We start from the raw sequence: 21,559 nt of genomic DNA, 5'->3' as shown, positions 1-21,559 counted from the left end.
TGTTCTTCCGTAAAGGTAGAATATTTTTGTTCATTCATTCATTTATTCAGCATGTATTTATTTCTTATGTGCCAACACTGCTAAACAATTAAAGATACAGGGTTGAAAAAGAATCTCTTCCTTCAAGGTGCTCTGGTATTACATAGTAGAAACACATAAAATTCACTGTTAAAATACTATGTGACTTGGAGTAGATGAATGCAAGTGATTATTATGACAATATCAAGTCGATGGAGTGTTTCAGTATGTAATTTTACACACAGCCAAGTTTTGGAGGCATTGATAACACTGGTCTAAAAAGTGCTGCTATCTACTGAGAGGTATCTGCCGTCTAAAATATAGCTTTTTTTGGTTTGTAGTTATTGTTATTATTACTTCTTTATAGCTCTTTGTGTAGTTACATGGACCAATTCTTAATGTGTTGTCTATGGCTATATTTTACATTCATTAAGGATGGGACCATATTTTAGTCTTTTTTTGATTGTCTGTGCCTCACATAAGCTCTTGTAGTGTTGATGGGTCAATGTTGATTGAATTAATCTATTGACTCCACGAATGACTTTTGAGACTCCATTTCCCTTTGAGTATTGATCTACATGAGCAATTTCTTATCAACTTAATTCTTTAATTACCTCTCTGTTGTGGCCCCAAAGTTCCAACTTCATATTAAAGATAATAGAATTTGTGTTAAAATCAAACTATTGACTTTTTTTTGGAATTTGTTTTTGACCGATTAACAGATTGACTTACGTTATTACTCTCATTCTATGTTGCTGTCAATCTTTTCAAGAACAAACCATCTCTGGTCTTAGTGATTTAGACAAAGAGCATAGGAATATAACCTAGACCTTTTAAGTTGATCAGTAAATCTGGGTAATAACATTGAACTATTTGTGGCTTTTTGGTCGCTGTTTTTCTTTGTCTCCCTGTTTTTTTTTTTTTTTTTTTTGCGGTACGCAGGGCTCTCACTGCTGTGGCCTCTCCCGTGGCGGAGCACAGGCTCCGGACGCGCAGGCTCAGCGGCCATGGCTCACGGGCCCAGCCGCTCCGCGGCACGTAGGATCTTCCCGGGCCGGGGCACGAACCCGTGTCCCCTGCATCGGCAGGCGGACTCTCAACCCCTGCGCCACCAGGGAGGCCCTGTCTCCCTGTAATGGTTGACTGTGGATAAGGAGGAGACGGCACACAGGGTCATACAGTTGAATGGCCAGTGTGGAGAAGGCCTAGGCTTGCTTTGCACGGCTTGAGACTTGCTCTGTGGGCATCGGATACTTACTTTTAAATGCAGATTTCTGCATGCCCACTCCCCCCCGCCCTGTCTCCCAATCTACTACCGATTTGCCGTCCCTGGTCATTTTTCTGTAAAGGGTGAGACCCTCTCTTCTGGGTACCGTGCAGTGTCCCAGTAGAAAGCAGAAGCACCACAGTGAAGGAGAGAAAGCATCTTGGATCTGGTATCCCTCTTCCTTTACCTTCTCTTAGTATCAGTGTCTACAATTTCTAGTTAAAATTCAGATGGAGAAGAAAACTAAGTCCCCGTCAATCGAATTTGTGGCTTCAAACAGTAAGCCCCTCAGCAGCTTTCTAGGCCTGTCCCACATTTCTCCACATTTACATCTCAGTTCACTTACCTGTTCTCTGAGATCTGTTTTCCTGGCTGCTCAAAAAGATGATGATCATGGTAATATTTATGGAATGCTTTCTTGTGCCAAGCCCCGAGGTAAGCACTTCCCTTGGATTGTTTCTTTTAATCAATACAGTGGTAGGGGGCAGGTGATAGAATTACTATCTCCAATTTAGGTGGAGGAAGCTGAGGCGTAGGGAGGGGTCAACAGAACTCTCAGAACTCATCTTACAGTCAGTAAGTAGCAGGGTGCAATTGTAACCCAGGTCTGGCTTACTGGAGTCAAGAAGGTGGTGTGAGAGTGGAACACAGCTTGGTATGTGGACATTTTAAATTCAGTCAGGCTTTCCCAATACATTTAGTGAAATGTTTCATAATATAAAGTCCTGTTTGCATTTCAGTGTTAAGTCAGGCCTAGGAGATTATACAGTAAAGGCCCTCCTTTTTTTTCAGCCTAGTGTGTATTTTGGGGCCACGATGCTTCATTTTAACTTCAGAAATTAAGAGAACAGACCAAGTAGTGGCTGGCTAGCTTTAAGTAAGATGGAAACTCACCTTGATTACATGAAATATTAGGAATATTGAAGATAATTAGGGCTCTTTTTAACCATCATCCTATAGCGCAGGTTTCAAGAGCAAGTGGTAGGAGGGTAGTGCTTGCTACGTAATGATCTAAGCCTGCCTTAAGCTTGTAGTGAAGAGACTAGCTTGAAACGTCAGAACTAAAACATCACAGCTATGGAAACAACTCCAGATGTTAGAGCTACCGGCTGCTTCTAATTTTATACACAGAATGACGAAGGGATTTGCCATGAAACTTTTGCGTCAGTGGTTCATGGGTGCGTTATATTAGTCTGTGTCTGAAATATTTCATAATAAAAATTATTACTTATAAATGAGAAAAACCTTTTAAAGACTAGATTAGAAAACAGTGATTACTAATAATGCCAAGACAGTGATTCTTTTAAAGTAACCTTTTTAAGAAAATTATTTTCTAAGTGAAGCATATAAGGTTAAAAATAATAAAATTATTATATTATTACTATGTTTAAAATTATGTTTGTCATTTCTTCTGTTTCTACATTATAGTGGCCTGTCTGGTGCAGGAATTTTATTATGTGACTAAACATAATTAGGTTTAGAAACAAATGTCTCTTAATCTAAACTTCCCCCTAATTTAGAAAAAGTATTCTTTAAAACCTTTTTGAAATTCCTTCTCTCCTTTAAAGATTATCCAATATTAACCAGTTGTGCATTTTCTCTTGTCCCCTTCCTTAAACAATGTGTATATATGTGTCAAGCTGATAGCCATAGCTGAATAATTTCTGAATTATAAAAATTGTTTCTGATAATATGAACCTAATTTCATTTTGTAAGAGATGCTCTCTCTGGTAAGAAATGCCATCTGTTGAGGAAGTCATACAAAAAGCAATCAATTTTTAAAATGGTTTCAATTTTGGTTAGTGATTTCAACAGGTTGGTGTATATGTAACAAGTTGTCTTCTGCTTTTCACATAGCATTAAAACTTCCTTTTGGCAAAACAACAGTGATGCACTTGGTGGCCAGAGAGACACTGCCAGAGCCCAACTCTCAAGGTGAGCCGTGCGCTCGAGAAGGTTCTCACTCGAGCCACAGACAGCCATTCAGAAGTGGCTCCGCGTTTCTCGGAAATTCTGAGGGGAAGAAGTTTTCATAGTTTATGGTGACTGGTCCTTAGCAGTCAAACCAAGTCAGCGTGTCCCTTGATTCTCCTCTGTGTTTATGTGTGTATCTTGGTTTGGGGGAGAGGAGAGGGAGGGGCAGGACTGTGGAATCTCTAGGGTGTCTGGGTAGGTAAGTGGGCCCTTATGTTAAAAACCTCTGCGGGCCTCTGTTTTGGGGGTGAAGACAGGTATCACCGCCCCGCCCCCCGCCCAGCCATCTGCTTGCCTTGTGGAAGGCTTCTGCTTCCGGGAATGCTTGTGGAGGATAGTGCAGGATGAGGTGCTACCATCCATCCTGGAGCTGGGTCTCAGTGGAGAGGGAAGGTGACTTTGTGGATGATTGCTAAGACCCAACGAGTCACCAGAAACTCTATTCATAGTTTATGGATGGAACTTGTTAGTAAGCAAATAACCAGACATTTTGGAAACAGGCTAAAATTAAAAGGGTATTTACTATAGCTTTTTAATTTAAAATAATGCAAACATTAAACAGAAAAATCCTGTTTCTTACTATGCTTGCTGTTTCTTATTATGCCCCTTTCCCCATGCTTTTTTTTTTTTTTTTTTTTTTTTTGCGGTACGCGGGCCTCTCACTGCTGCGGCCTCTCCCGTTATGTGGTGCACAGGCTCCGGACGCGCAGGCTCAGCGGCCATGGCTCACGGGCCCAGCCGCTCCGCGGCATGTGGGATCTTCCCGGACCGGGGCACGAACCCGTGTCCCCTGCATCGGCAGGCGGACTTCCAACCACTGCACCACCAGGAAAGCCCCCCCCGGGGAGCCCCCCCATGCATTTTTATAAACAAGGCTTCTCTTCATCTTCCCTAGGTCAGAGGAATCGCGAAAAGACTGGCGAGAGTAATTGCTGTGTGATCCTGTAAACACCGTCTGCCAGGTGTGGTGTGATGTAGTCTTTGTCTTTCATGCTGCTGGGCCAGAGGAGACCCAACGTCGCTTCAGAACCTTTAGGAAGAGTCTGCCTATAAATACGTGGACCTGAACTATCACATGAACACTGTCATCTTTTCTCATGAAAGTAAAAAGAACCAAGAACATTTTTCACTATGATTTTTTATTTCCAGTATTTTTGTTTATGTTGAGCAGTTTTAAAATGTATTGATTTTTGAATGCAAGTCAATCTCCAGGGAAAAGTTAACAAGTTATCTTTCATAGCAGAAACGATTTTGCTGCCACAAAAATTTTCATTACCAGAACTAACAAAATCAAGTGTTCCAAATACAGTGTGCACTAAAAAAGATTGACGGTTATTTTCTTCATCCGCAGAATTTATAACATGGTTTATGGTACCTAGAAATATACTCATATATACAATCCACACTGGAAGACACAGCAATTAATGAAGTTAATTACTGGGCTAACATGAGAGTAAAAAATGGAAAAGAAACTGAAATGTTGGGTGAATGCTACCAAAGTCAGCCGTGGTGGCTGCACTGGCACAGAATCCTACACTGAGTGCGACTGTTCTCACTGCAACAAGTGAAGAAACAAAACGTGCCGCCTCTTGTTGAAATTACTCAGCAGAGGGCTGATGAGACTAGTTGTTTTTCCTTTAACATGTGCACTCTAGTCAGACAGTGACGGAGGGCTGGTTCACATAGCACAAGATGGGGGAGAGCTCGCGTCCTAGCCTTAACGCAGGGGTAAATTCCAGTCACTCGTAGACCTCCGTGATTGCGCAGAAATATTAGAAAACCTCATTTATTCACCACTTTTGTGTATCTGAATATCAGCACATTGAAGTTTTCCATAACTACTGCTCATCTCTGTGTCTAGTGTCACAGTTACTCATTAGAGACCCCAGATGGATTCTTAAAATTAAAAAATTCTCCATAGGACTAATTTTGTTTCTTTATGTAGTTTGCATTGGGTATTAGTGCTTGCAATTGTATTAAAGTCAAAAGCTGATTTTCAAGGCACACTTGATTAGGGATGCCATTGTTTTGTTTTGTACCAATAATTTAAAAATTGATATGCTAAAAACAATTTGCACAGCACTAAAGCATGAGCTAGTTTCATCTAAACCTGTAAAAAATATAAAAGATTTTATATTTTTTCACTGGGAAGAAATTCTTCCTGGATGAAATTACAAATATGTGTAGAATATATTTAATAAAAAACTTATAAAATACCTAACTATAGAACTTAAATATAGATTGGCGTGTAGTATATAGAACAATGTTCCATATAAATAACTTTAGCCTTTATAAAAATGAACTTGCAGGCTGACGTTATGTTCTGTACTGAAATGAGTGTCCACGGCCCTTACAAATAGTAAGTGTAAATCGTTTCAAACGGTCAGCTTTGTTTAAAGGTAATCAGGTTATTTTATTCATTGTTAATGCTTTGACGAAAAGGCTTTATATGCAGTAGATCTACGAAAATATTGTTCATACTGATCAGAATTAAATTTGTATAGAGCAGAGTTTTAAAATGAATGTAAATAGCACTGAACATTTTCCTTCTGCAACCTGGACTTATAGATCCTTTCTGTAAACTAAATAAAAAAAATATTGTAGTGCATTTTGGTGGTAATTTTAAAGGTCTTGATTAGGTTGATAATTGTTTAAGCACTGTCTCATCCATGTTAAAATTGTTCAGTTTTTATTTCTGAATCTTTAAAAAATTTGTTTAATATTCTACTGTTAGGTTTGGGACGAATCCCAATGTGTCTCTGGTCTTTAACCTGGTTAATTTGTGCACAGTCACGACAATGGGTAGAATTATGTAGTCCCTGTTATCACTAAGATGTTCTATTCAAGAGATGTCGAACATTTATATGCTTTGTTGACTAACTCACATGTGAATTCTGTTAGTGTGGACTAAAGAAGAATCTGGTAGTTACTTAATTGGGCAATTAAGCCATTTATGGCTGTATTCTTTCCTAATACAAACTACTGGTAATTATTTTTAATACCTATTTTAATTCTAATTATTCTTCTGTTTCTCCAAAGTTAAAGACTACATTTAATTGTGATTGAAATTTTATGGTTAACCATATTCTCTATTGGTTTTCAATATATTTTTCTGTGTGTTCCCACATTATAAATTTCCCTTCACAAGACCTCAGTCTGGAGTTTGCAAAATGGATGAACTGGTTCATCAGTAGAGAATTATGTCTCTCAATACCTGATATCATTGTTGTGCAAAATGAAAAGAAGAATTTGAAAATTGCAGTAAAACTATATACAGGAAACACCAAAAATGTAGATGCCTTAATAGCGTATACATGAAAATACTCAACCATCCCTTTGAAAATAGTTCCTTGGACTGCCTGCCGGTTAAAATTGATCGATCATATCCCATTGAAGGTCCCTCTGCCACAAACAGCTTGCTTGCTGAAAGGCGAGAGCCGCAGAGGTCCAGTCCTGTAAATAAAACCTGAGCTACGGGCCTGTGACCCTGCCCAGCACTTGGTATTTAACTCATGTCTTTCACCTAAATTGTCCTAGACTTGAAGTATTCTGGAAAAGGCAAAGCTTTTCTTCTTTATTAAAACCTCAGCATGTCTCCTTGAGCTGACTTACTTGGTTCCTCTTCAAGATAAGTTGTATCTTATCATGAAAAATGTAGTATTTAACATCATCACGCACATTACATGAGGTTTCCTCATGACAAACATCTATCCTTTGTTTTATGTCATCTTGACCAATGTTACAATAATTTCTGTTAGCTGACTGTGGTGAACAATGTTTAATGTGAAAAGAAATTAAAACTTTCTTCATCTGTTGTAGAATATTTCCCTTCTTTTAAATGACTTCATAATTTTGGTGTAGAAATATTCTTTGTCTCTACTATTTTTCTCTTTTTTCCTTCCATTTATTTTATTACATTCCTCAGTAAAATCAGCATTATGTCAGCCTTTTTTTCTTCTCTGTCGCCGAAACCAAAGAGAAGTGATCAACCAAAATTTTGTGTACCTTCAGACCATCCTTACTGGTAACTGTTGCAGGCATCTCTTTAATTTTTTTCCCATTATTATTTTGCAATATAGCCACTGGTTAGCCAAACAGAGTGACTAGGGGTGGGAGGAGGGCTTGAAGAAGGGCGTGTAACCTATACTTGTGGTTGAAACAAAACTGCAGGCTGCTGGCTGTCTCCTAGGCACGGTTTCCCTGACCTAGCAGAGTGGGCTTCTCGGACGTGGGCAGCGGGTGGTTGGCTGCGGCTCCCCTCTGCGGCTCCGAGCGCTTGGTGCGCTTTCTTCGGAAGAATACAGCGTGTGTGAAGCCCTTTCACAGACCGGGGGATGGGGTGTGGACTGGCTTCCGAAAGAGTTCGTGGACAAAAGTAAATAAACGTCCAGGTCTCGGTCAAGTTTAAGCCAGTACTAGACTATGAAAACATCTTTCATTTATTGTTTTGTGGCCCTTGACAATGACATCAAGTGTCCTTCAGTATTTTTTTATTCTGCCTCTTTTTCAAAACGCCAACTTTCAAGAAGTATACAGTAGGCATGGTAAATCAATACTTGGGGAAAGGGGATGTCAATCTCCCCTTTGATTCAACCAATAAAAAAAGGAACTGGGGAACTTCCCTGGTGATCCAGTGGTTAAGACTGCACTTCCACTGCATGCCGCGTGGCGCGGGGGGGGGAAAAAAAGAAAAGGAATTGGGTAAACAAACATATATTTCTTAACGTGGCTCTGGAAGCGATTTGTTTTAAAACCAAAAGAGTCTGAAGCAGAGACTCAACTGATTCTAGAGTGTAGTTATTACACATTCAGACATTGTTCAGTATCTGATTTTTATTTTCTACAGGCATTTCTCAAGCCTTATTTTGGTGTAAGGGGAGTCTACGTTGTAGTAGAAGACACTTTGCTCCTTTTAAATAACAAGGAGGGAACAGGATCTAGAGGGGAATAGTGCCTGACCACACACGGAACTGGAACCTCAAGGTTTTAATCGGTGCTGCTTTTTAGACTGTCCACATGTTCCATGTGATAATAAAAGAGGGGGATTTATTCCGTTCTCAATTGTCTGCTGGATAAGATGGCTTTTCCGGCGTTCTGGAGCCTGGCCCCTCTCATGGTCCCCTTCTGCATCACGAGGTTTTCTCTCCGGGGCTTTGCTTAACTGAGTTCCACTAATTAGCGTGCGACCTTCCCACCAGTGTTTCTCAAGCGTTTTTAAAAATTTGATGAACACATCTCCATTTTGACTGATAACTGCCATTCAGCCCTCAGACTGCGGGATGCCATGCCCGAGACCAGCAGGGCTTTGGAATCATCCGGCCTGGCTTCGAGGTCCAGTTACTTAATCTTTGGGCTTCCGTTTTTTCATGTATAGAGTAAGGATAATACCTATTTTGTAGGGTTGTAGGGATTATTTTAAAATAAACATTTTTAGCACTGACTGGCCCAAGAACTCATCTGACCGCCCGTCAGAGCTGTCAGAGGGCCTTATGTCAGAAATGGAGGGCCCAGCAGCCATGTGTGTTCTAGACATCATGAAGAAGTGGCTTACGAAAAGGAGAAAAAATAGGAAGATTCTGCATGCAGACCTCTCACAAGTAAATCACTATGTAGTCACAAATTATCCCGATGAGGAAGGAAAAAAGACATTGAAGAGGTCATTGTGGCCGCAGTCAGCTCTCCCATCACAATTTAAACAGCATGAGCAGAACTGGGTGTTTGGCTATGTAAATCAGGGAGAAATCTAGTCAGTGTCAGACACCTCTGAGAATGGTGTTAGAAAGGTCTGGAATGAACGGGGGTTGAACGGAAATAGAAAGTACACGATTGCTGTGCTCAAAACAAAAAGAACATGGCAGGGATACACTGCTGGGTGCCGACCCTGGCTGCATGCCGGAACCACCGGGGGAGTTTTCATTATTTTAATTTTTTATTTTTTCCTATTGACGCCTGGGTTGCTCACATCAGCTGAACTAAATCAGAACACTCGTGGCTCGGAATGGTCTCCTTAATTCTTGCCAACGACCAAAACCAGAACCACTTAAATACCGAGAACACAATACAGTGGAAAGACTGCAGTAAGTGGAGTTAAAGTAGAAATGGAAACCGGGCGAGAGGATGGAGGCGGGGGATAAGGGTCCCAGCCGCTTTGGATTCTAGGAGACCTTGCGCACGCCGAGTAGTACTGCCCCTGCGCCCCTCCCGCCGCATCGCCCTAGACCCCCTCCTCCCTGCGTGCCTTTGCGCATGCTCACCACCACCACCCGCTCCCAGACCACGAGGCCAGACCCCCAGCATCCCAGCCGCGATACCCACGGGGAGAAATAATGTCGACGTGGAATCCAGAAGAATGAGAAGGATTTGTACATCAGTGTTCACAGCAGCATTATTCACAGTACCCAAAAGGTGGCAACTACCCAAACAGATGAATAGAAAAGCAAAATGTGGTATCGTCGGACAATGGAATATTATTCAACGTTAAAAAGGATGGAAATTCTGACACATGCTACAACACGGATGAGCCTTGAAGACACTATTCTAAGTGAAATAAGAGGCCACAAGAGGACAAATATTGTATGATTCCACTTATACGAAGCACCTTGAATAGGCATCATAGAGATGGAAAGTAGAACAGAAGTGACCAGAGGCTGGGGGAAGGCAAGGATGGGGACGCGGGGACACAGTTTCAGTCTGGGAAGATGAAAAGAGCTCTGGAGGTGGACAGTGGGGATGGCTGCACATCGTGAATGCACTTAACGCCCCGGCTTGTACGCTTAAGAATGCTTAAAATGGTAAATTCTATGCTACATATATTTTACCACAGTAAAAGAAAAATGAAACTTTTTTTCAAACACATGAGTAGGCCTTACCCAGGAAAAGGAGCCCGGCAGAGCTTCAGAGAAAATGGGCAGAGGGTGATGCAAGCAGAGCAAACAGAAATGCAAAGGCCCAGAAATGAAAAGCGGGCACACTGGCGAGGAAATTGTGAGCAGCTCGGTGTGGCTGGAGCACGGAGGACTTGACTTTGACAGGGAGGCAATGAGAAAGTGGAGGCTTGCAAAGCGAGCCGGGGCCACGACGCGAGGAAGCTCAGAAACCCCACCCGTAACTCCGAAATCTGGACGTTTCCTGCAGGTGGGGCTGCACCACTGACTGTCACGCACATTCACACACCCCCAGAAGGGACTTGGCGATTTCCCTCCAGCCTTTCTACGGTAATAAATTATATAATAAAATAAAATGCACTGTTTCTGTATTTTTAAAAATGCTTATTATAAAGAATTCAGAGTCTTAAACATGAAGAGGTGAAAAGTGTTTTCACTTCAGTTTCACCCCAACCCCATCACGCACAAATAAGAACATGATCTGAGTATTCTCTGTTCATGTTGACAGCAGAGACGGTTCGTAAGCAAAACTGCTTTATAAACTTGGGGTCATACAACAGAAGCTGTTTTGAATTTTAGTTGCATTCAACAAAAGACATGGAAATGAAACTCAAAGAATCACTGTCACATAAAAGTTTCTTCACCACCACAGGGTTGTTTCCTAAATATCCCTCTAGGATTAAAGAAAGAGTGATTATGAAGAAAAAGAAGGGGTTACTATTTATCTTTAGTACTTTATGTTTTAGTTTCAGACAATACTAATTGATTCCTTTCTCTGAAAGATGAAAGAGGTATTACTTCTTCCATCTGACCCCCTCTGAATTTTGTTAAGTTATATGATTATTTTAATACTTCCCATATTTCTAACACCTACACTGCTCTCTAATTATGTGGTATCATAATTATTCAGTTTTAACTCTACATTTAAATGGATTCCATATTCACTTACCAATCTTTCATCAAAGCTTCCCGAGTCCTGATGGTTTTAAATCATGAGTCATCTATCAGTGGGTTAAGTTGTTATTGTAAAATATCTTTTTAAGAAGGTTCACAGCACTGCCTAAAGATGTCTGTCTGTTACCTTTACGTTTGAATGACACCTTGATGGGGTGGAATGATCTCAGGCTGCACGTTCTTTCAGAACTTGGTAGACATTACTCCAATGTTCTCAGGCTCTGACTGTTGTGAACAATTCTGAGGCCAGTCTAATTTGTCTCTCTTGTAGTTGATTTGTGTTTTTCTAGATGCCTGGAGATTCCTTTGTTTAAGCCTCAAGTTCAACAGCTTCTCCAGGCTATGCCTTGGCAAAGAGCTTTCGGTGTCAAAATCTCCAAGAATGTGGAGGGTGCTTTTAACCTGCAGATTCAGTTCTGCCTGGGAAATTTTTCATACGTATCTCTCAGGACATCTTCTGGTCCTCTTGTCAATCCTCTGCTTCAGGGACACCAATTGTGCTTCTATTGGATTCTCACCATTCACGGGCCGGATGTGTTATCTTCTCTGCTTTAACATTGGTGTCTTTTCCGTGTGCAGTCACTGAGATGACCTCCGTCTTTCTTCTGATGTCAGCACTTTGATTCTCAGCTGGGTCCAGTCCTTTGCTTTTTAAGAAATGTATACTTTAGTTCTCTAAGTATGATGTTGTGGAGTTTGTGGAAATGGGTGGGGGGGAGGAGGATGGAAGGAAAAGAAAGAAAACTCAGCTGCGGGGTGTGCAGGCTCTGTTGGAGAAGCTTCCCCTGCTCGCTCTGCTGACGTGTCACTGAGGGTCTGGAGCTGGTGTCCCCCCGCCCGGCTGAGGGTGTTGTGCATTCCCACCTGGGGTGACCCTCAGGGTCGGATTATTCTCCCAACTCAGGCACCGTCTTAGTCCCTCACTTCTGCCGGAGAATCAGCTCTATTTTTCACTTTCTCCCATATTCCTCCACCCCTCCGTCTCTCCCCCCACACACTCTGTGTAAAGTGCTTTTCTAGTTGCCGGTCACAGAGGGAAAAATAGGTGCTTCCCTGGTGGCGCAGTGGTTGAGAGTCCGCCTGCCGATGCAGGGGACGCGGGTTCGTGCCCCGGTCCGGGAAGATCCCACATGCCGTGGAGCGGCTGGGCCCGTGAGCCATGGCCGCTGAGCCTGCGCGTCCGGAGCCTGTGCTCCACAACGGGAGAGGCCACAACAGTGAGAGGCCCGCGCACCGCAAAAAAAAAAAAAAAAAAAAGAGGGAAAAATAGCAAAATCTGTTGTCTCACTGTTTTAAAGTTATTTAATCACCTGCCTTTTGATGATCATTTACCATCTTGACTTGTCTTTCTCGTTCACCTGAGATCCATTCTTTGGGCATCTACTGTAAGCCATGCACTGGGGGAGGCACTAAGAGTTCAAGGACAAGTGAGACAGTCTCTGCTCACAGAGTTTGTGGTTCATTTTGTTACCTGTCTCATCAGTCACTGAATAGTCTCAATTTACTGTTAGTTATTATTTTCTTCCTCTCTGCTCCTGCTGTCCCTGCTCCAGGCCTTCTTTATCTCTGAGATTATTAGCAGATCACAGCAACCGTCTCCTATATCTTCTTTTTTACCTAAGACTTCCTGGGGACAAATCTGGTTGGAATAATGTTTTTAGATAAATCTTTTCAAAATCACTTTTTTCATGATGCTTCTGGGGCCCAGAACTTCTCAGTGACTCCTCACTTCTGACCACAAAAATCCCAGCTCCCTGGCACAGGTCTCCTTCCTGCGGCTCTGGGCTCTCCACCTGCAGCGAATCCCGGGGACTGGCTTGTTCAACACTCATTCCAAACCCTTTTGCATTAGCTGCACAAGTGAAAGCTAAGATCCATTCTCCTGACTCTCTTGCAGCTAGAGGTCCAGTTTTAAGTTCCTCCTCTCGGAGGCATCCCGGGGAGATTCTGATTCACAGCTGGGGTGTGTCGGAAGAGGAGCCAGGCACAAAGCATCCGCTTTGCTGGTACAAATGGCACAGGGGCCGTGCGTTCTGGCTTGGAGGCAGTGACTTCTAGTTTGCAGGCAGCATCTTAGTGTGGCAGCTTTCTGATCATGACGGAGGCCCCAGCCCTCCCGGCAGCCCAGTTCTTCCGCGTGGGGAAGGGACTCACTCTTGGAGGCTCAGCTGAGAGCCTGTTTGTCTATCTGTTCCATTCTCTAGGTGATATATACCATTAAGTCCTTTCTGCTTTAACTAGCTGGGAGGGACCCTGGTTTCTGCAATCCTTCGCTCTGACCAATACACTACCCAGCTTTCCTTCTCACTTCCCCCCCAAACCTATCAGCCTGGTGCCCTCACTGGCCCCGGGAAGATACCCTTCATGTCTGTCCTTCATGCACTTACCCCTTCACCCGCCCTCTCGCTTTCCCCTGCGATGTAACTGTCTCCCTGGATCCTCTAATTCCAGGTCCAGAGCACATCTGTCTCCCCTGGGGCTTCTCTGACCCCGTGTCCCCACTGGTCCTCTTCACGGGACAGAGAAGCCCAGCCCCGAGGGTCAGAGTAGGCTTAGGGCCTCAGCTCTCCCATCCAATGGCGATCCCGGATGGACTTGTCCTCAGTTTCCTTTGCCATAAAATGTGGAGGTTGGACCACGTGAACACCACCTTGACCTCCAATTCAAAAGTTAAGACTCTAAAACTCAAAGAAAAGCTACTTCCCAAGCCAAGAGAGCCGAGCTGCTCTCAAAAACATTTGACTTCAAATCCTGTGGCCTCTTTGCTTCCTGACACCTTTCCTCCAAGGTTGGCCATGCACGTGTGGACTGTTTATTTTAACTGCTGGAGAGAAATCCCTGCAGCTGGTGCCGACAGGCAAGGTTCACCAGCTGCACGGGAGCAATGCCCCTGGCTGTGGCTGACCTCTCCACGGCGGGCTCGCAGTTCCTGTCAAATCTGGACGAAGATGTCCAAAGAGGAGGGTCTCCCTGGCTGAAGCCGTGCGGTGGGGAGAGAGCAGCTGTGTGGCAGGTATTTCTGCTCAGCGCGAGTGTCAGCAGTTTCCTGGTAGCCTGTGTAATATTGGTGGTGATTCTCCTGACTCTGGAACTTCTAATAGATATAAAGCTTCAAAAAAAAAAAAAAAAAAGAAGAAGAAGAAGAAGAAATCCCTGCAGCTGGCAAGGCCAGGCCCCGAGGGATGGGGAGAAGAATTCTTTTCCAAGAAGGCGAGTCCCCCTTAGAGTGTGGGCCCTGTTTCATGGACAAAGTACACGGCTTGCCTACATTCCGTTACCCAACCTGTCTGCCGACGCCTCAGGCTGCAGCGCAGGCCTGATGGGTGAGGGTCCATGACAGGGTCTCAGTACACATTCCCACAGAGGCTGACGACCAGGCCCCGAGAACAGAGCAGTCCCCATGCTGGGTCACATCGCAGGCTCTGGAGTCAGCGCCAGGGGGTGTCTGCTCATTGAGCCTGGGGAGACGGACCAGACATTGAGCCTGGGGAGACGGACCAGACGGACCCTTAGGGCAGGGCGACATCATCTGTGTGACGTCACACATGGCCCTTCTTCAGACTAACAGGCCGCTCTGGCTCCCAGGTCCTGTCCCAGGCAGGTCTGCAGCCATCCCAGGGCATGGGAAGGCTGGAGACCCTCAGCTGCTTTACGCCCATTTGTCCCAGCTGTTCTCAGCGTCCCCTGCATCCAAGGGCTACATCCTATTACTTGAACCACCCGCAGCGAGCCTTCCTGGAGCTCAACTGTGCTCTCACTTTTAATCAAGGGTGGATGTCAAAAACGGCCAGTTGGAAACGACTTCTGCCTGTTCTTTGTACGCGCCTTACACGTGCGCCCCAGAGGCCACAGGTGCTACTTTAAAAAAGAAACAAAGCACAGAAGCAGATTGCCTTTGGGTCGGGAATGACCGGGACTTACTCTATTTCCACCTTCTTGACCTGTTCAAGCACTGGTTCCATCTTTCATACACACACACACCCCCTTGGGCCCAGACTCACGGGGCTTGGAGACCCAGCACTGGCCTGTTCCTTCTGACTCTGGCCTGGCCTGGTGTCCAGGCCCTGCTTCTAGTAAATGCCACTCACCTCCCAACACTGCCCACACCCCTAGACACATCCCACAGCTGAACCCACACCAGCGCGGCCCCGCTTTCCAAGGGGGCGATTAGACAGTTCCTGAATGGTGGAAGGCCTTATACATCATTACATTGACCGCATAATGAAAAAAGATCTTTTTTTTTTTTAACATCTTTCTTGGAGTAGAATTGCTTTACAACGGTGTGTCAGTTTCTGCTGTATAACAAAGTGAATCAGCTATACATATACATATATCCCCATATCTCCTCCCTCTTGCGTCTCCCTCCCTCCCACCCTCCCTATCCCACCCCTCTATGTGGTCACAAAGCACCGAGCTGATCTCCCTGTGCCATGCAGCTGCTTCCCACTAGCTATCTATTTTACATTTGGTAGTGTACATATGTCCATGACACTCTCTCACTTCATCCCAGCTTACCCTTCCCCCTCCCCGTGTCCTCAAGTCCATTCTCTACGTCTGCGTCTTTATTCCTGTCCTGCCCCTAGGTTCTTCATGACCTTTTTTTTTTTTTTGACAAAAGATCTTTGTAGCAAATTTCTCAAAACGTTTTTCGTCTTGATGAATTGCTTTGACCTATTTATAGGACGAGAGCTCAGCAACCTGTTCCTTGGTTGTCCTAAAACTCTTAGCTCTGTTTTACACCTACTCACAGCTGTTAATAACCCTTAGCCTCCTTTTCTGTTTACTGTCTACACAGCTGTCCAGCCTTGACATAACCTCTGTCGGTAATGTGGAAAAACACAAGCCCAAGAGTCAGACAGATGTGCTTTTAATCCCAGCGCCCCCATAAACCAGTCTAATGGGTGTGGGCACATCGTTTAACTCCTCTAACATCCATCGCTTCATGTGAAATAGAGGTACAATCCCCAGTGTCCCAGTGGTTCGATCAGTGTTGAGATTTAATGAGCTAATATCTGCCCAGAACTCACACACGTAAGGGCTCAAAAGATGTGACCCTCCTTTCCTCTTTCGTTTTCCTTTTTTTTTTTCACGGACCCATCCCAGCTGCTTTCTTCCTTCTGGATGCATCGGGAGGCAAGGCATCCCTACTGAACAAAGAAATCAACGTGAAGGTGGCAGCTTTGTGGATCCTGGCCCCTAGCTGCTAGGACACCTGAATTTTAAGCAACAGGACACTCAGAACCTAGCACTTGACAGGAGGGGGTATGGGCATGAGTGCAAATGCAAATTGGTTCTCTGTCTCAGTTCCCCAAAACTGCTGTGGGGATCCCCACAACGGGCTCCCAAGTAAGAAATGTAGCTGTAGCTGTAAACAGTCGAGAATGGTCTCCAAGATCGTACACAAATGTGAAAGCCAGAAACACAGCATCGCTGTACAGTTTGTGCCCGGCCCAGGGACAGCTGCTGAGCTGGTTAAAAATATGTGTCTGCAAATAAGTTTGTGCTGGTGAGCTTGGGTCATAAAGCTCTTCTCATCTGAGCCTTTATTTTGGGTGTGCATTACTCTAGGCAAATGTGCCTCAGCGGCGCTCAAAGAATATTTGATTCGTCGGAGAGAGATTGAGGCACCCTGTGCAGTGCAAGAAACAGGCCTCCTGCCCGTCACTTAAGAGCCCATGCATATATGTCCATGCCTCTAGATAGCTAGTGGGAAGCAGCCGCATAGCACAGGGAGATGAGCTCTTGTGACCGCCTGCAGGGGTGGGATAGGGAGGGTGGGAGGGAGGGAGACGCAAGACGGAAGAGATATGGGAACATATGTGTATGTATAGCTGATTCACTTTGTTATAAAGCAGAAACTAACACACCACTGTAAAGCAATTAGACCCCAATAAAGATGTTAAAAAAAAAAAAAAAGAGCCCATGCAGCCCTGTCAGGAGGAGAGAGAGCACAAAAGGGACAAAAAACCAAAGAGAATCAAGTCAACAGGTATTTCTAGGAAGGAGGCCCACGTGGCCCAGTGATGCCTGTTGTCTGGGTGCGCTTTTTCTCTTTTCTTCTTTTTAAAAAACTTTCATTGAAGTATAGTTGATTTACAATGCTGTGTTAATTTATGCTGTACTGGGTACACTTTTTTTTTTTTTTTTTTTGGCGTGGCATGCAGGATCCTAGTTCCCGGACCGGGGATTGAACCCATGCCCTAGGCAGTGAAAGCTCTGAGTCCTAACCACTGGACTGCCAGGGAATTCGCCCAGTACACTTTTAATAAGGCTCCTTTTCACTGTGTTTATTGATACTCACTTTTTCAACTTTCTAGAGCTGCCATAACATAGTACCACAAACTGGGTGCCTTAAACACAGAGATTACCTCACGGTTCTGGAGGCTAGAAGTCCAAGTTCAAGCATTCAGCGGGGTTGGCTGGAGGGAGAATCTGTTCCATGCCTCCGGCCCAGATGTCCCGTGGCTTGTAACAGAGTCCCAATGTCTGTCCTTATCTTCGCAAGGTGTATGTCCGTGTCTAAACTTCTCTTTTTATAAGGGCACCAGTCATATTGTGTCAGGGACCCACCCAACCTACTCCAGTAGGACCTCATCTGAACCAGTTACATCTGTAATGACCCTGTTCCCAAAAAAGGTCACATTTTGAGGGACCAGCAGTTAGGGCTTCAACACACAAATCTGTGGGGGACACAATTCAAACCATAACACCTGCTAGGGGGCACTTTCGCTAGATGCCGAGGGATGGAAAGACGTGTGGGTACACAGTCTTTGTTTGATTAACCCACAATCCAGACTGGAACACATACAGTATTCTGCAAGCTGGGCACAGTCGAGGAGGGCAGTGGAAACATGAGACAAGCTCCATGGGAGCAGGAACGAAGGAGCCTCAGAGGAAACCTTCGAGTACTGGGTACAACCTTTAAACTGCGTCCTAGTGAAGATGCAGGCGATATTACCAGATTGTCAAAGCCATCTTCAGTGTGTCTGTAGCCTTTCTATAGTGTAAAAACATGTAGTTGTTAAAACTAACATACTGTGGTACGTAAGCCGTCCACTCTAGAATTTAAAATGAAAATACTGAAGGTTTCGAACGGTCAGTCATGGTAAGACTATAATTTTAGTTTAAATTGTTTAGAAAATGTATCCAATTAAGTCTGTAATCAGTGTTCAAATGGTCATGAAAAATTATTGTCCAAGTGGGGTTCATTAAAATTGTGTTGTGTTTAAGGCAGGCAGCATCAATTCCCATAAAATAAAATAAGATCATAAAAATACCGTGTTTTGGCTGAATTGCGTCCATCCCCAAATTCCTATGTTGAAGTCCTAACCCCCAGGACCACAGTGCGACTGTACACACACAGGGTCTTCAAAGAGGTGATTAAAGCTAAACTGAAGTCTCTAGGCTGGGGCCCTAATCCAAGATGACTGCTGTCCTTATACGAAGAGGGATTAGGACACAGGGAGAGATGTCTGCAATTCGCGCGCACACACAGAGAAGAGGCCACATGAAGACAAAGGGAGAAGGCGTCTGCAAACGGGGGGGGGGGGGGGGCAGGAAACCAGCCCTACGGACACCTTGACCTTGCACTTCCTGCCTCCAGAACTGTGGGAAAATAAATGTTTTGTATGTTAAGACTGAGGTGCCCGGGGCACCCCTAAGCGGGAATGTTACTGATGGACCTGCTTAACGGGAGAACACAGAGACTAGAAGAGGGCCCAGGGCCAAGCCTTGAGCAACTCCCACAACTAGGGGGCCAGAGGAGGAGAAGAAGCTGGCAGAAGAGCACGAAGGAGAGGCCAGCGCAGGACGGGGCAAGGACAGGGCAAGGACGGGGCGTATCAGAGATGCCCAGGGAATAGTGTCCGGCGGAGCAACAGGAGGACCAGAAAGTCCACTGGAGTTGGCGGTATGGAGGCTGTGGGGAATCTAGCCATGCACAGTTCCAGGGCAGAGACGGGTGGCTGGAAGCTCCATTGGGGAGGAAGTGGATACAGCTCTTGTAGACAGCTCTGCTGAAAGCTTTCCCTTTTTGCCAAGCAGGGGAGTCCAGAACGGGGCCCCGCACCGTGGGGCAAGAAGATGAGCATTCTGCCCATTAAGCACACTCAAGCCCTCAGCCAGGCACCTTCTCCGAACAGGAGAACCTCTTCTTGCAGCTGCGTCCCCACCATCCTCATGATTGTCCAGCTGCGTGTGGGATGGGAAGGGACCGCTCGCTTTGGGCCTCTACGGGGGACATCTGCTCCTTTTGTTGCCTAGGCGCCCTCCCGTCCCTCTGCTAACAAGCCCCACACCCTCCGTCCGTGCCTTTTCCACTTGGGCTCACTCACGGAAAGTTTCTATCCCTTACAACCAAGCCACCCTGACTGATACACCCTTTCTTCTGAAATGGTTCAAGGCCAGCTTTTTTTGACCTTCTCCCTTAGCCAACAATGAGGTAGGACGTGAAACAGTCTAAGAAACACTGGAGGGTAGGAAATTAAGGAGAATTTGGAAGAATGCAATTGTTCTCACAACATTTTGGCTTTTTCAAATTTTGTTAAACTAACCACATTATGGGAAATTGCCAATGGAGGAATACTGACTTTTCCAAAGCAGAGCGGTGCTTTAGGAAGAGATTACATGGCTTTTTATTGAAATCGCAGAATCGCTGTATTTTGTACGTGCCCTCTGTAATGGCCTGGGGGGAAGAATGTGTAAGAAAAGTAAGAAAAGGAATAGAAGGAATTTCATTAAGGGCAGGATGCTGGAACATGAAGAGTCCAGCTCTTACGTAACTGCAGAAGGGTAGAAATTGAATACCGGGAACAAAAGGAAATAAGTAAAGAGAAATAAGATGCCGCAGAGCTGATTCTCGCATCACCAGCCAGTTAAACTCTCCTTTGCAGATCAGACATCTTTTCTCTATTTGCAGCAAAGCTTCAAAGCTACAGGCTGGCATCAGGCCATTAGAGTAATTCAAACCACACTGGTGACACTTCCTGGAGTCCAGCTTCTAACCACATCCCTCTCTCCCCTCATCTGCCCAGGTCCTGGCACCAAAGATTTAAAAAGATGGGAAAAGAGAATATTCTTTCCTTTCCCTTTCGATGCTCTCGTGCCTCTCAACAATGTCATCCAGGTCCCAACCTTCCCCAGATCGCCCCTGTCCCACTGCTCCCAGGCAGTTCCAAGCCCAGGGTAGTCTGGGTGGACCCAGAAGAACGCATGTCTTTTTCTCTAAAAGCCCTTGTGGGAAGTTCCCTCTATCCTATGGGGGTAAAAACGCAGTCTGTTTGGTTCTTTCTCTATTTCCAGTCGCCCTGGGGCCAGGCACGTGATTGACAATAGTATTTCTTTAATGAGTAAATGGAAGAATGAGTGAGTTTTCCAAGAGGATATATTCAAATGCTAAACATCTCATATCCATGTGCTTCCAATTACCTCTAAAGAAGTTTCCCTGGTTTGTTTTTGTATCCTTGTGCCTTGGGGGAAAAACTCAAAACAGCGAAATGACTTTTTGCTGGATGGTGAAGCATAAAAGGGTGGGATCTTGGCAAATGTGTGAAGCTGATGACGCCTCCCCGGGCTTGACTCCGTCTCAGGGCCTCACTCACGGTGTGTCTCCCTCCCCACCTCCCCATTTCTCTTCTTTTCCCCATCCTCTTTCTCCCTGATCTCCAGGGCTCAGCCGTGAATTCTGCTGCCTAAAATACAGCTCGTGAGGACTGAACTCTCCTAGAATTATTGGAATTTTAGTACAAGTTTCTTGAGGACCAGCACAAAGGAATAACCCTGACTGGTAAAATTGCCAGGAGGTGGGACCAGGTGATTTGGGAGGACTTAATTTTTCTATTTCAAATAGGCAGCTATATATATTCCGACCACTCATCAGGCTGTGTCTGCTCCCTGATACTCTGATAGACCAATCTGGATTAGGACCCAGAGTCGCACGATTGTCTTTAACCAGTAACTACCATCCCTGCATCCATCCATTTATCCATCTATCCCATTCACTCATTCACTGAAGAATGAAAATAATGAATTCCCTGGCGGTCCAGTGCTAAGGACTCCGAGCTTCCATTGCGGGGGGGTGGCCCGGTTCGATCCCTGGTCGGGAAACTAAGACCCCGCAAGCCGTATGGTGCAGCCAGAAAAGAATGAAAATAGTGACGAAAAAGACGACTACATGCCAGGTCTCTCACAGCTCAGAGAATCAGGGAGAGAGAGAGGGCAACCAAATAATCCAGCAAACGAAAGAAGTTCCTGAAATTCAAGGAGTGAGGCTACGGGAGTTTGTCACAGGGACTGCGGGTGTCTAGAGGGGCTTCCCAGAGGAAGGAGGCCTCAACGGGGGAGGGAGGTACAGACAGCAGGCTGGAGGGGCTGGAGTGGACGGTTAGCTGGAGAGGAAGGCCAAAGCCAGACCACTTAGGCTCTTTGGGCCATGTTTAAGATTTTATTCTTTGTGTTAAGATCA

General features: G+C 44.9%; 1 protein-coding gene and 1 long non-coding RNA gene across 2 annotated transcripts in view; one reads left to right on the top strand and one right to left on the bottom strand.

Moving 5' to 3' along the window:
• Positions 1 to 5,778, top strand: part of UBL3 (ubiquitin like 3) — a 68,649-nt gene extending 62,871 nt beyond the window's left edge. The window contains exons 4-5 of the mRNA XM_082859297.1: positions 3,143 to 3,220; positions 4,155 to 5,778. Of these exons, the coding sequence (XP_082715423.1) occupies positions 3,143 to 3,220; positions 4,155 to 4,207 (131 nt within the window). The 3' untranslated portion in view covers positions 4,208 to 5,778. The remainder of the gene's footprint in view (positions 1 to 3,142; positions 3,221 to 4,154) is intronic.
• Positions 1 to 21,559, bottom strand: part of LOC309974630 — a 79,694-nt gene that overhangs the window by 2,003 nt on the left and 56,132 nt on the right. The window lies entirely within an intron of this gene.

The sequence above is a fragment of the Leucopleurus acutus genome (genome assembly GCF_964270905.1).
Source record: "Leucopleurus acutus genome assembly, chromosome: 18".
Classification (NCBI taxonomy): Eukaryota; Metazoa; Chordata; class Mammalia; order Artiodactyla; family Delphinidae; genus Leucopleurus; species Leucopleurus acutus.
This window is presented reverse-complemented; position numbering and strand designations above follow the sequence as displayed.